Here is a 14,608-nt window from a genome sequence, read left to right as displayed (position 1 = left end):
ACCTGTAATATGCCACAGATCACAAGCATCGTCCCGTTACAGTAGTCCAACAGCCTCTTCATCCTGCGGCTTCTTTGTGCGAGTAACAGGCCACCGGCCAAATCTGAAACCAGCTGACGGCTGGTATCCCGAGAAACGACTTAGGAGAATGCAGAGGACAACATCTTATTGACATTTCTGACGCTCACAAGCACGCTTACATGCATTGACTTCGGGTGCTCAACATGAACCAATCAGTTATCGGCGCTGGTTTGGCTGAAGGTCTGGAACCATTGAATCTATGCCAAGAGTCTGCTTCGCCATACGTGCCTGGTTCCAACAGGCATCACCCCCGATCCACGATTCTTAATTGAGTCTGCCCATCTCAACACTCGACCAACAAGCATTATTAACCAATCGTCCAGATCGAAATCATCGGTCCCGACGATTCAGTTACCAGGTCGTTCTTGGGTCTGCCTCCCTCCCGGTAAACGACTCGTCATATCGCCCCCGCGCCGTGGCGTCGACAATAGCCTTTAGTTCCTGGGCGCAGAGCCTCGTGCAGACAAACAGCTCTTAGGCCCATTCCAGAGTCGCACAAGGCCGTTAGCCCAGGGCCTTGTTTGTCCTGACAATAGCTGTGGCTGGGTCTCTAGAGAGAATGGGGATAAGATCGCCTATTGTCAGATCGTGGTGGGAGACGCGATGATTGACGAGATCATTCCCGAATTCCATTTTGGCTTTGGTCTGATTTCCGTGCTGCTGGAAACCAATCATGTATCAGTGATCGTCCCTGGGGAAGTATGGGTAGGTTACACTACTTATGGCAAACATTGATCTTAGCTTCGTCAGGCAGAAGATTGTCACGTCTGCGAGCAGTAAGAAATATAGCAATAAGATACATATAATGCACCTGATTCACGGCTAAATATATAGAAGAAAAAGATAATTAGTGGCGACTATGTAGTCTGTCATGACGGTTCCTGGCTGATGAGGCGTCTAGGAATGCACCCCATTCTCGACTTCAGCCCTAGCGTAATACTTCCACCAACGTCAATGTCTTAGCACAACAGCACAACAGAAGCCAACCAGGTATTCGGCAACATCCCATCGGAATTCCCGATCCGCTCTAGATCCAACAGATTGGATGGTTGTACCTGCGATACGATTCACAGCATCAGATGCATGCAGGGTTGGACAATCTGCAGCCACTGCCGAAGTGCCACAAAGTATCCTTGGGTTTCACAGCATGCTTATAACGCTGTGCGACCCTCCCCCCGTTCTTTGTCTCCCCCTTCTGGCTGTTCGGCGATCTCATTTCACCATGACGCTCAGCAGGCGGTTTCTCATCTTGGGGACGATATGCCTGCTGTACGGCACAGCGACGGCTCAATCCATGCTCGCAGACGCGCCGAAATGTGCTGTCAGTACTGCAGATCTTGTGCTTGGTGATTCTATTTCTGACGGGTACTAGATCGACTGTCTAACCGAGCTTCTGAGCAAGAAGGAATATGCCGAGATGGGACAGGAGGCGATGTGTAGTAGCAAGCCGTTTGCCAAAGCGATGGGTGTTTGCTTGATGGTCAAGTGCTCTATGAGACAGACCATGGGTACGTTGTTCCAAGAAGCAGGGTTTCAGGGTTGCTAACGTGTAGAAAGACTTCATCAAAGAGTCGTCGGCTGCATGCGGGATCCCGCCGACCAACAATACAACGTCGTATCGAGTAAACAGTACCGTCGTCTTTGCATTTGCGCTCGTCTTCTTCGCCTTGAGGATAGTAACCAAATTCCGGCTTGGCCTTACATGGGGAATTGACGATACCCTGACGACTCTATCGGTTGTAAGTCATTTACCTTGCGCTGCTGAACGGGTGCTTACAGGAATAGGCAGTTATGATTCCGTATTATATCGTGCTGCAGATCAGTAAGTCCTTCCTTTTGTTCCCCCATTTTCCAAGTTTGTTTGCTGACTTGGGGCTTTTTCAGTGCTTGCTTTGGGACTTGGTCTTGATATGTGGTTTATAAATGACAGCCAGATCATACTGATCTTCAAGGTTAGACTGAGCCACAAACGCTGTGACTCGTAATGCCCAAACTAATCTTGGCTTTCAGTTATTTATCGTCATCGAAGTTTTGTACTTGACCGCCCTCGTCCTCGTCAAAGCAGCAATCCTGTGCTTCTTCCTCCGGATCTTTCCAGACCACAAGTTCAGGATTGTGGTCAAGTGCACCATGGTCTTTAACGCTTTTATCTGGGTAGGATTCTTCATCTTCGTCTTCTTCCAGATCCAGCCGTTTTCACTGTTCTGGAATGGATGGCAGCAGAAGAAAGGTCATCTTATCCTGACCGGGTTTACTAATTTCACTCTACCGCTCGCGGGGATCAATCTGCTGTTGGATATCTGGATGCTCATTCTGCCCATGACGCAGCTCTGGGGGATGGGGTTGAAGTTGAAGAAGAAACTCGGCGTCATTAGCATGTTCAGTGTTGGGATATTGTGAGTGATTCAAGGGTATATTTCGATCTACTGCTAACAGTACAGTCTTACAATTGTCGCTGCGATTCGAGTTCGCGAACTTGTAGCTTTTCTACTCTCTCAGGACTTAACAGGTAGATTCTTTCAGTCAACTTTTCAGATCACGAGCTAACGTATTAACCAGTCGATCACGCACAATCCGCCTTCATCTGGTCAAACGTGGAGATTTCGGTCGGCGTCATGGTCGCTTGCATGCCGCACATTCGACATCTGGTGAGACATGTAATATCGCGAATAAGAGCAAGGCAAGGGACGGAGCCGAGACAAAACAATAGAAAGATATTCGTCGATCGATCGCTTGCTACTATTGAGGTGGGGGAGTCGCAGGCCATTGAACTGAACGACGAAGGTGGACTCTTGACGGCCAATACGGGCACGACGGCTTCATCGGCGACAAGAGTTGGGACAACGTCGACGACAAAAGAGGGGAGAAAGGACAGTAAATCATACGCGACGGTCAGTTTTGCAAGCGATGGAGATACCCAAGTGTAAGATTAGTGTAGTAAATTACTGGATGTAAGAAATATAACGGAGAAGTCACATCAATCGCGATGTAGTCTAGTCATCGAGATGACAGCCGTGATCGACTAGACTAGCAAGCATCGTGAAGTGTCAAGTGGGTTCTTCAGTCGGTGAATTTTCTAGCGCCATCTGATAAGGCCGTTCGTTACTCGCTACTGCAAGCACATGCACGCCAGGAACAGATCCACAGTGGATTGATGATTGTGTCATTCATTATATTTATTTACTTTTACTAAGTTTGTTTGTTTGGTATCGTCAACATCATTAAGACACTTGAGCCATTTATCGGCAAGTGTATCCACCGTCAATGACAAGGTCAGAGCCAGTAGTGTAAGTGCTAGCATCAGACAAGAAGTAGACATACGCAGCCTTGAGCTCCTTGGCATCGCCGTTGCGGCCCATGGGGATCATGCTCCTCCAGAGCTCCTGGGTCTCGGCGTCGATGAAGTCGGAGAGGCCAGTGTCGATGTAGCCGGGGGAGATGCTGTTGACGCGGGCAAAGTCGCGCCACTCGTTGGCGAGAGACTTCGCCATGTGGATGCAGCCGGCCTTGGCCACGTTGTAAGAGGTCTGCTCTTGAGGGTAGTTGGCGATGTGGCCGGACATGGAGGCGGTGATGACGAAGGAGCCGTGGCCCTGCTTCTTGAAGAGGGCGCCGACGGCCTTGGCGCAGTAGGCGGTGCCGTTGAGGTCGATCTGGATAACGTGGTCCCAGTCGGCAGCAGAGCCGTCGACGACACCAGCGTTGGCGGTAGCACCGGCGCTGTATATGTTAGCATCAATTGGGTTAATTGGTGCTGCAGTAACAAGGGAAACTTACTTGGCGACGAAACCGTCAATCTTGCCAAAGTCCTTGACAACCTCTCCAACAAATCGCTCAACGTCGTTGTAGTCGGCAGCGTTGAGCTTGTAGGCCTTGGCCTTGACGCCGTACTCCTTGGTGAGCTCCTCGACGTTCTTGTCGGCGCCCTCCTTGCGGGAAGCGTAGGTGATGGCAACGTCGGCGCCCATCTCGGCAGCGCCGCGGGCAGCCTCAATGCCCATGCCGCGGGGTCCGGAGGCGCCGGTGACGACGACGACCTTGCCCTTGAGGCTGAGGAGGTCGAGGATGTGGTTGGCCTTGGGGATTTGCTGAACCATGGTGACGGTGGTGAATTGGTTGGGTATTAAAAAAAAGAAGAGAGATGGAGGGGTAGAGAATGAGGAGGGGAAATGGAATGGGCAGATGCTAGACTATTTGTACGGCATTGAGTGTCTACTCAGATCATGGCGTGGTCCCAAAATAAAAGCAGCAAGCCCAAGGAGCTGAGCTGTAATGGAGGGGATGGGGCCAGTGATGTCATGGAAGCAGAGAGACCATGCAGTGCTTCTCGAGCTAGAGACGCCAAAACGAGGGGCATCGGCGATTACAAAGAGGATAGGATCCACTATCACACTCTCAATGGGTTGTTTGAAGGTCCATGCCCCTCCATTGTCGCTGCAACCGTGTTGGAAAAGACGCGTCGAGGGGTTGACAAAGTCAGTCTGTTGGGCGAGCACATGCTTAGTTAGGCAGAGGACAAGTTTCGGTGGGACGCATGAACCGAACCCCCATGTGAACTGATGATGTTTTTGACCAATTGGACTTTGTATTTAGACTTTTTGAGTGGTGAGACGTGGACGTACATCCATATGGCGAGGCGGGGTGAAGAGCTTGTCCTGCCAACCCCTCTATCTGTCTCTGGTAGTCAATTGCAGCAGCAACTGAATCAGTAGATGGATTCTTTCATCATTGATCCATAATTGAATCTTATATCTTGCCAAATACCACCGAGAATAGAGTCGGATGGAGTTGAGAGTGGATAAACCGAGCGTCATTCTCCCGTCTCAAGCTCCCTCTCTCCCTCCCTCTTCCTTGCTTAGAGCGCCCCCGCAGAACGGCCGGCTTCACCGCTCCCCATTCGGTTTAGCTTGAGAGCGCAGCACCTTGTTGGATTGGCTGAGCACGCGTTAACCTGTTCCGCGTCAGACGATTAAATTGCCTTATCCCGGTCCGACAGAAAAAGCTACCCTAGATTGAAAATCGCGATGATGAGTTAGCATCACCAAATGCTGACTTAACCCGCGATAGAGGGATAGATAATACTGAGTAATGCTTATCGCGTATCATTAATACCAGACTCATCAATCTTGGCGGGTGTGAATTGTTCATGTAATGCTTATCACACTGACCGAGACAAAAACGGAAGATGCTGTAAAAGAGGGGTTGCAGAATACATGAAGCCACTTGTTGAGAATATCACCCAAACAACATTCAATTGGACATGGAGAGCATCATAAAAAACTTGTCTTATTTGCAGTAGGTCTACTATAACCCTTGATGCATGCATGCATGTATGTATGCCTGCCCAGACCTGCCTAGGCATCGCCGCTTTTAAATAAGGTATCGGAAATCCCGCTTCATCCTCAAAGCCTCGTCGGGGCTGTCCATGATCTCGACGGCCGCCGTATGCGCAGCCACATCCTGGCGCGTCTCCCAAGCATTGGCCTCTCCCCTCTCGAGCTTTTTGTTGAGGTCGATCAGCACCAGCCTGAAGATGTAGCATCCGACCACTGTGACGCCAAACATGGACAGCACAATGCCGTAGCTCTTGCGGTACCCGTTCTCCTTCAGGTCCCAGACGTACGAGCCCGCGACGTTGCCGAGCTGGCTGAAGGCGTTGATCATGGCGATGGCGACAGCGCGCTTGGCGGGGGGTCGTGGGAAGGATGAGCTGATCCATGAGTAGAAGACGATGAAGCCTGCGTAAGATGCTGCTTGCAGGAAGAGGGCGAGGTAGCGCGCTGCGACGTTCTCGGTCGCCATGCTGATGATGAAGCCTGTCGTGCCGATGCCGATTGGGCCGACGATGTGCCAGAACTGTTTTGTTGTTAGTATAATTGCGCGACACGATGGACAATTGAACTGACCTTTTCTTGGGTTCTGTCCGAGTGCCAGGCGTTGATGACCGAGACAATACAAGAGAACACCCAAGGAGGAGCGCTCATCAAAAGAGTAGGCACGTATCCGAAGCCAAGCGTCTCTGTCAAACTGGGCTGTTGAACTGTTAGCGACGCGCTTGCAATTGACATCAATTGACTTACGAAGAAAGCATTGAACGAAAGACCAACGACATAAGCAGTAAAGGTCAGCATCATGATGTAGATCTTGAGATCCTTGACCGCAAGCTTAAGACCGTAGAAAGCGCTCTCCTCGGAAGAATCCTCGTCTGCCTCGCCGACATCCTCAATCATCCTCAGCTGCGCAACCTGTCGCTCCTCCTCCGTGAAGCCCCGCGAGTTATGCGGCAGATCGGGAAGAATAAAAGCAGCAGAGATGGCGATGCTCATTGTGATGGCGCCCTCGATCCAGAACAGCCAGCGCCATGCTGCGTGGCCCAGAACACCCTGCATGTTGGACAGCACGCCGGCGCCGACAAGCGCGGAGAAGGCGTTGGAGATGAGGTTGCCGCAGAACAGAATGGCGTTGCGCTTGGTCAATTCGCGGCGCGTGTACCATTTCGACAGAATCAGAAGAGCGCCTGGCAAGAACGCAGCTTCGACAAAGCCTAGGAAGAAACGAATGCAGACCATGCCAGCAAAGTTGTGCACACTACCCGACAGCGTCGAGATAAGACCCCACAGCAGCATCGCAGCAGAAATATACAGCGACGGGCGCTGGATGCGATTGATGAACATGTTGGAGGGCACCTGCATGAGGATATATCCCACGTACAGGATGCTCAAGCACGTCGCGTACTGGTTGTAGCTGAGGTTCAAGTCCTCCTGCAGACCCTTGAGGCGCGCGGCGGCCATGTTGTTGCGGTCGAGGTAGTTCATGATGTAGATGAGCACGAAGAGCGCGCAGCGCGTGTCGAGCTTGCGCTTCATCGACTTCTCGACGGCCTGTCGGTGCTGCGAGTCCATGGCGAAGGCGGCTGCGGCGCGGGATTCGGGGTGCGACTCGACGCTGAGTTTGGCCGAGGCGACGTGGTCGTCTGGCTTTGCGTGATCTGCCATGGTGACGGATCTTTTTCGTGGGTATCTGTAGAGTGGAAACAATTGTGAGCTACCAGTCTCACACAAACAAACGTCAACACCTGGAAAGGGGAGACTGACTGACCTAGCTGGGCATGATGAACCCTTTTTAAGACATCGAGAAACAAGGCGCTGGTAAAATACCGGCTGTTGTGAATACCTGTTACATCATCGAGCAGCAAGTATGGTGTAGCGCGGAGAAGAGAGAGTGCTGAGAGTATGGAGAATATGGGGAAGAGGTAAGGGTTTATCCGCGTAGGTTAAGCCTGATTAGGCGACTATCACGGGTTCCCCAGAGGTTGACAGTCACCCTCGCTTGGGGCAGGATTTTCTGAGACTGCAAATTTGAGTGTCACACTGGACGGATGGGTTGCGCAAGGACCCAATGGTTTGTGATGGTGGAGTGTGAGTGTAGATCTTTGCTTTTTGGAGAGGGAGATTGGAAGGGGGACAGAAAAGGGTGATAGAGACATGCACCGGAGGGACAGCGACAACCCTAAAGAAGTGGTAGATGATACAAAATAGACAGGAGTAGCTTCAAAATGTATTAATTAGTAGTACATCTAGTATTAAAGACTCGAGAATTGATAGGGTGCAGTGGTGACTGCTCTAACATTCACTACCCATCTCTCAATTCTGTCCTCCACACGCCTCCAAACATTGCAACGTTGGAGAGAATGCGGAGACTCCGCAAAAACAGCCAGAGTCAAGTGAGGGGGAACTCACTCACCAACCCAAAGCCCGTGCAAACCCCGACAATTACCAGTTCAAAAAAAAAAAAGGCCCGAATGCAGTCTCTACGGTAAATGGCCCGGAATTATTATCCTAAAGTCAACTGACTCGCAAGGCAGCAGCATTTGAAATTCCTGCCCGTGGGGAAAACGCGTGGGGGGTTTTTGGTCATTGGGGAAATATAGCGCCGTATGGAGTTAAGCTAAGATTCCGAGGAACAGAGTTTTCGACTTAATTGACCGGGTCTGGATGGGGCTCAACAACGGGAATTATCGGTGTGTGAGAGAGTCGGGTAATGATAGACCCTATATTCCAGGGACATGGTCGTGGGACTCGGCAATAAGAGGGTGACAGTTACCCCAAGCTTGGTAATAGACTTTGGGGATGTTGATGATCGTTGGTCTTGGTGTTGGAGAGTTGGATGCCAAGAGCAGTTTGGCGGTACGCGGAAGACAATTCTACAGCCTTGGCGCATGGAATCTTTCTAGAAGAAGAGATTACCAAAGAAGTGAGGCTCTTTGACTAAATGCCAGTGAGTCGTTGCGATTATCTGAGTGGATGTGTTCACTTCAACCGAGCATCAAGCTTGACAGGGGATGTTCATAATGTATTCATCCAAAGAAACAATGCGCTTTTCGCGCTCATCTATCGCTATGCTCTATAACCACAAAAACACCACTAATCCATTACTCCAACCGCCCAGCCTCACTAGTCTCATCCCTCGACTGCTTCAAAAACGGCACCAGCGTCGTGCCCCCCGTCCCCGTCAACTCCTCCCCATTCTTCTTCGACGAACTACTCGCCAGATTCTGCGGTCCATCCTTCCGCCCGCTCCTCGCCGGCAGAATGATATACCGCGTCACAATCTGGATATGCTTGTTCCTAAACACCGTGAGCGCCTCAGTCGCAGCTGTGAATGCCGCTTGGAGACGTTCTTGGGCGGGGGTGCTGGGTGTTTGGGATGCTAGTTCGCGAATACTGCCCTTGCGAGCAACGTGTGTTAAGAACCGCCGGTGAGGACCGGGCATGTAATCCTTCACTATGTCGTGATAGCTCCGTTCGCCGGCTTTTTCGGTGTTGTTACCGCTGGTTATGTGCTCTACGCCCAGCACAACATCGAAGAATTGGATCAGCGAGCTTTGGCCGTTACTTCCACCGCGGAGATGGCGCCACTCGCCCTTCCCATTCCCTTCATCGTAGAAAACACCTTTAGGCAGACCCGCTGCCTCCATGTTCTTACTCCCTGCCAAGAACGGACGGATCTTGTAGTAGAACGTCATAGGGTCGCACTTCTCATACATGCGCTCTAACAAAACGCCGACACTGTCGATGCACGACTTTAGTTGTTCGAGAGCAGAGATTATAACATCGTAGTCTCGTGTCTTGACGGCTTTGAGGGCTTCCATCATTTTGGGGACGATAGTGCCTGCGCGAGCTTCCATGGCGACGCTGATGAGGAGGAACCATTTTTCTGACTCGGTGCCAGTGAAGGTGTGTAGGGTGTCGAGATGGTCGAGATCAGTGAAATCGTCGCTTGAAGAGGAGAAGTTCCATAGGTTTGCAGCGGCATATGAGAGAACGGGAGGGAGTTCGAGATGTTGTGAGACAGCGAGGAAGGGAACAGTAATTTGCGGAGGAAGAACCTAACGCCGTTAACATCATATCCCATTACGTATAAGTAGCTTTTCTTACCTGCGCAGGCTTCTCTCCACCCCAGACATAAGCATGCGTCAAGAACGCCAAGATGGAATACGCCCTCCTCCACTCCGCCTCAGAGCGTAATCTCTCCGTCGACAGAACAGGAAGCGTATCAACAGCACGTCTTATATCAAAGTACTTGATCAGAGCGGGGAGGTGCTGAATAACAAGCTCCCATGGTTCATAGTAAGAATCGGGTAATTGTTTGAGGGGACTGTGCTCAGGGAGGAAAGCGTTGCTCGTCACGGCGAACTCTTTTAGTTCGGCTGTGAGCTTGATGCGCGGAAGTTGGTACGTAACAGCGTGTGGCGACATATTGAGCTTAATTAATTCTTAAAAATAGAGCAATGCAAAGAAGGTTAATGGAATTAGTAGAGAAGACAATTCTCAGAAAAGCATCAGTCTAAAATACAATTGCTCACACCATGGGTTATTTCTTGTTTTTCTCTTCCTTCCGTCTTCCGTATACTTGACCTCCGTCTCCGGTCTCCGAGCAAGTCTCATCCGATCCGTGTTGTGCCCGCGTGACCAATTGCTGAACCTCGCTATATCTAAAATGGATAATGACGTCCACCACGCGGATGTCGGGATGCGGATGTGCGGATGGACCAACCAAGTTCCGTGCTTCCGCTAAAAAATTGGTGGAGGCTTCACGGAACATAAAGTGATTTCGCAATCCCACTCACAAACGGGATCATACGAGTTCAACCACATCAGTTCATTACATCAAATCACCCTGCTTGTTTTATTATAATCTGCAATGGAGCTTTCTGGGTTCGTCGAGCGTTTGAGGAGCGGTGCTGCCGCCAAGTTCCCCAGCGATGCCAACTCCCTTGACTTTGCCCGCCATTTGGACTCGCAGGATAAGCTAAGCCATCTTCGGGATGAGTTTGTGCTGCCGACGAAGAAGTCCCTCAAGAAGAAAGCTCTCGACGGTTCACTTCGTGAGTACACTCGTTCTCTCAAGGAATATCTAGACTGATTGATGTAGCTGGTGCAGCCAATGGCACCAATGGTCACAGCAACGGCAACGGCTCAGCAGCCGATGATCAACAATGTCTCTACTTCGTCGGCAACTCTCTCGGCGCTCAACCAAAAGCTGTGCGAGAATATCTCAACGCTCAGCTCGAGACATGGGCTTCTATCGGTGTGAACGGACATTTCAGCGCTCTTGATAACTCACCGCTTCCCGCGTGGCAGGACCTCGCTGAGGACTGCGCTATCAAGTCGGCGGACCTCGTTGGAGCTTCTCCGCATGAGATTGTCATCATGAACACACTCACAGCAAACTTGCACCTCCTCATGGCGAGCTTTTATAAGCCGAATGAGAAGAGACACAAGGTCATTCTGGAGTGGAAGCCGTTCCCTAGTGATCACTATGCCATTGAGAGTCAGGTCGTTTGGCACGGTCTTGATCCCGAGAAGAGCATGGTTAAGATCCATCCTAACGAGGATCACATCATCACAACTGATTTGATTCTCTCAACTATCGATGAGCACGCCGAAGACACCGCTCTTCTCCTCCTCCCCGGTATCCAATACTACTCCGGCCAACTCTTCGACATTCCCCGCATCACAGCCTACGCTCAAGCAAAGGGCATCGTAGTCGGTTGGGATCTCGCCCACGCCGCTGGAAACGTCGAGCTCAAGCTACACGACTGGAACGTCGACTTTGCATGCTGGTGCACGTACAAGTACATCAACGCTGGCCCCGGATCCATCGCAGGCGCTTACGTCCACGAGCGCCACGGCAAGGTCGAGCTCAACGACGCCACCGGCAAAGCGACCTACCGCCCGCGTCTGATGGGCTGGTACGGCGGCGACAAGAGCGTGCGCTTCAACATGGACAACAACTTCATCCCCACCGCAGGCGCAGGCGGCTTCCAGCTCTCCAACCCCTCCGCCATCGACCTCGCCAGTCTCTCCGGCGCATTGTCCGTGTTCAACAAGACAACCATGCACGATCTACGCTCTAAAGCTCTGGTTCTGACAGCGTATGCGGAGTATCTACTCGATCAGATCTTGGCTGAGAGTTCAGACGCGGAGCTGTTCAGGATCATCACACCAAGGGATCCGCTTCAGAGGGGTACGCAGCTTAGTGTGTTGTTGAAGGATGGATTGTTGGATAATGTCAGTGCGGCGTTGGAGGAGAATGCGGTGATTTGTGATAAGAGGAAGCCTGGTGTTATTCGCGTGGCGCCAGTGCCGCTGTACACGCGGTTTGAGGATGTTTGGAAGTTTATGCAGATTTTGAGGACGGCTTTGCCTTAGATGAAAAGATAGATAATGATTTTAATGAACCCTGATTTTTGGATATGTTATGAGAGTCTAGTGATGTCTATTTAGGGGTTTGATTGCAGGATGAGATGGAAGCAACTGGCTGTTCATGATGCTTTTTCACCTAATTTGTTTTCTCTCCAACTCCATTGAAGGTTCTCCCTCAATTCAGAACTTTTGCATATCATCAGACTTGCATGCTGACGACGTCTTCCAGGCATTGCGCCATATGATCTATCACATTACATCCCGCATATCATCGTCTCACTCGGCTAGACAAGGCATTTCCTACCCGAGGACCAACTATCATCTTATCATGTACCACGACGCGCAATGCTCGTCGGATCTGATATCAGGAACATACCCGCCGAATCTGACACCTCCGAGCTTCCGCACCAACCGATTCGTCGTTGACGTTTCACAGATGATGCGTCAAGTCAATACCACCGCCCGCATCCAACAACGCAAACAAGTTCAAAGCCGACCCCGAGTCAGCTTCGTTCCCCATCGGTCCGCCCCAGTAGCTCGGATCAGGCGTCTGCATCATACTCTCGCTCAACCCCAAAAACGCCGAGTCCAAGTCGCCAAATAACGGCGATCCGACATTCTGCAACCCGTTATGCTGCAAGAATGTCCTGTCTAGTGATTCCCTTCCCCGTGAGGACGGTGTAGCTATCGATTGGCCTGCGAAGGTGGGTGATGAGTCCATCGTTTCGGAGGGTATGAGACCAAAGAGCTGGCTTGAGTTCTCGGTGCGGCGTTGGCGTTCGGCGAGCTCCCGCTTTTCGAGATACTCGAGGGCCGTTGTTAGAAGGGATTGGGCGATGAGTGAGTATTGGCCTGCGTGGGTGTCGTGTTTGGAGCAGTGGTCTAGAGCGTGGATGGCCATGCGGGTGTATTTCTCTAGGACGCGGCCGAAGCCACCAAGGAGGCCGACTCCGAGAACGAGAGAGCTAGCAAAGAGCCATGATCTGTAGCAATCAGAACCAATGGTCGTAAGTTGTATGTCAATGGAGACTTACACAAGAATGGGGACATGTCCGACAAGAATCCCCTTCTGAATCAGATCCAATATTGGATCAACCATCAAACTTGCCGCGTCAATACAAGCGTCAGCAAGTTTTGACTTCCCACTCGTCAAAGCAGATCTCCCATTCGAGTTGACTGAACCATCTGATAGCCGCCGACAAAGCTCATACATGAGAAATGGTCTCGACACCAGCATGACGGCGTAATAATACGTCGCCAATATCTGACAAGCACCACTTGCCTGAGCTCTGTCCTGAGCCTCCGGATTCGCAACTATGTCCTTAAGTTGCTTCAACCACCGCGAAGACCAATCCCGTAGTTGAAGTGATATCCCCTCCGTAAGCTGCAGCGACACCTTTCGTCGTGAGTAAATCTCCGTTACTACACCCTCAAGCACTAGGAATATCTGCACCGATGCATTAAGCAGATCCACCGGTTCTTCAACGTTCTCATCAGGACTTTGATACGGAACCGTACAATCAACATCCGATGTAGCAGGCGGTCTCCCCATTGACGAACTCAGAAACAGATCAACGACACGTATACTCTTCCAAAGACGATCGCGCTGCCTGTGAATGTCTGGACCGAAACGCGCGTTGACTTCTGTTCTGTGAATGCCAATCGAGTAACCTGCGCGCACCGCTGTTCCAAAGAAGAGAAACGCGCCGTTGATCTGGCATGAACACAGCATGTAGAGTGTGATGAGCGTAAACATCTGGACTGTTGAGACGCTGAGATTGCCGGTGAGGTTGGAGTATGCTTTATCGCGCGCATACTCAAAGTAATCCTGCGATCGCTCCTCGTCGTTAATCTTCATACCGATGGCGAGCACGAGGAAGTTGACTATGGTTGTAGCGTCGTCTTGTTTCTGGTCCATGTTCGCCCAGAGAATGAGATCATCTTGAAGGCGGCGATTGTCGAATAGATCCACGAGTCCTGTCGCAATGGATAAGTAATTCGATACTGCGAGGGGGATATCCTCTGGATGAACGATTGGTGTGCGGTTATCACCCGGTATCCGTCTTGACTGATGCGCCGTTGCATTTTCAAGGACTGAATATCGACTCGACTGCGGCGCAAAAGCATTCTGTCCAACTCGTGTAGTGACAAGTTGTCTCACGCTCTGGAAGAAAGAAAGAGGCGCACAATCGCCCACAAAGATTAACTTTCCCTGTGCATCGCAAACCAACCTCGCCTCCCTTGGAACCTCAGTCTCATCCTCCGCATCAATCTGTGCTCCATTATCTCTATCATTCTCCCTCACAGGCTCAGCAGCAGGCGTAGAAGGCGTAGTATGTCTCGTCGACTGCGCCCGCTCCGAAGTCTGCGGTGATCGCACAGAATGAGCCTTGCGCCGCCGCTGGGGAGAGTAATGGCAGTCGTGAGGCTTCTGGCGACGCGTGCAGTAGCTGCATGGCAATTTGCCGTCGCACTTGACTTTGCGGGACTTGCATCCGTCGCAGGCGTTGGCGATGCGGCTGCGGATGTAGCGCTCTGGTTCTGAGGGTTGCATGCTCTGTTGATCGGTGAATGGTCTTTTTTCGGTGAAGCGTGCGTGCGTGCGGAAGCCGGATGTGCGAGAGGTGAGAGAAGGCGGAAAGACGCGGATGTTCGGAGGGAAATTGTTAGTGCAGGTTGAAGCTCGGGCCGGCTTGAGATTCCGGGTCTTGGCTTGAGGTTGAGAATGGGGAAGTATAAAACTCGCCTCTTATCGATGAATGAAAATTGCGAGTTGAGTTATTGCAAAGTTTGCTAGAGACGTATTGTTTCCGGAGTTT

General features: G+C 51.2%; 6 protein-coding genes across 6 annotated transcripts; 2 read left to right on the top strand and 4 right to left on the bottom strand.

The window, feature by feature from the left end:
- Positions 1-1,303: 1,303 nt before the first annotated feature.
- Positions 1,304-3,008, top strand: FMAN_03574 (uncharacterized protein; the record flags this gene model as incomplete). Its single annotated transcript, XM_041832412.1, has 8 exons — positions 1,304-1,402; positions 1,454-1,589; positions 1,639-1,820; positions 1,867-1,903; positions 1,966-2,033; positions 2,092-2,477; positions 2,523-2,590; positions 2,641-3,008. 8 exons carry the CDS (start codon positions 1,304-1,306, stop codon positions 3,006-3,008), a joined length of 1,344 nt encoding a protein of 447 aa, XP_041682877.1.
- Positions 3,009-3,320: 312 nt separating this feature from the next.
- Positions 3,321-4,178, bottom strand: FMAN_03573 (mannitol dehydrogenase; the record flags this gene model as incomplete). The annotated part of the gene is made up of 2 exons (XM_041832411.1): positions 3,321-3,801; positions 3,859-4,178. The coding sequence occupies 2 exons, from the start codon at positions 4,176-4,178 to the stop codon at positions 3,321-3,323; spliced, it is 801 nt and encodes a 266-aa protein (XP_041682876.1).
- A 1,273-nt stretch (positions 4,179-5,451) lies between these two features.
- Positions 5,452-7,076, bottom strand: FMAN_03572 (uncharacterized protein; the record flags this gene model as incomplete). The annotated part of the gene is made up of 3 exons (XM_041832410.1): positions 5,452-5,937; positions 5,988-6,113; positions 6,162-7,076. The coding sequence occupies 3 exons, from the start codon at positions 7,074-7,076 to the stop codon at positions 5,452-5,454; spliced, it is 1,527 nt and encodes a 508-aa protein (XP_041682875.1).
- Positions 7,077-8,512: 1,436 nt separating this feature from the next.
- Positions 8,513-9,839, bottom strand: FMAN_03571 (uncharacterized protein; the record flags this gene model as incomplete). Its single annotated transcript, XM_041832408.1, has 2 exons — positions 8,513-9,469; positions 9,519-9,839. 2 exons carry the CDS (start codon positions 9,837-9,839, stop codon positions 8,513-8,515), a joined length of 1,278 nt encoding a protein of 425 aa, XP_041682874.1.
- A 445-nt stretch (positions 9,840-10,284) lies between these two features.
- FMAN_03570 (uncharacterized protein) lies at positions 10,285-11,795 on the top strand (the record flags this gene model as incomplete). The annotated part of the gene is made up of 2 exons (XM_041832407.1): positions 10,285-10,468; positions 10,516-11,795. 2 exons carry the CDS (start codon positions 10,285-10,287, stop codon positions 11,793-11,795), a joined length of 1,464 nt encoding a protein of 487 aa, XP_041682873.1.
- A 424-nt stretch (positions 11,796-12,219) lies between these two features.
- On the bottom strand, positions 12,220-14,343 carry FMAN_03569 (related to positive regulator of PUT (proline utilization) genes; the record flags this gene model as incomplete). The annotated part of the gene is made up of 2 exons (XM_041832406.1): positions 12,220-12,772; positions 12,824-14,343. 2 exons carry the CDS (start codon positions 14,341-14,343, stop codon positions 12,220-12,222), a joined length of 2,073 nt encoding a protein of 690 aa, XP_041682872.1.
- Between the last annotated feature and the right edge of the window lie 265 nt (positions 14,344-14,608).

Source organism: Fusarium mangiferae (genome assembly GCF_900044065.1).
Source record: "Fusarium mangiferae strain MRC7560 genome assembly, contig: FMAN_scaffold006, whole genome shotgun sequence".
NCBI lineage: Eukaryota > Fungi > Ascomycota > Sordariomycetes > Hypocreales > Nectriaceae > Fusarium > Fusarium mangiferae.
Note: the sequence above shows the minus strand (reverse complement) of the source record. Positions and strands in the feature narration are given on the sequence as shown.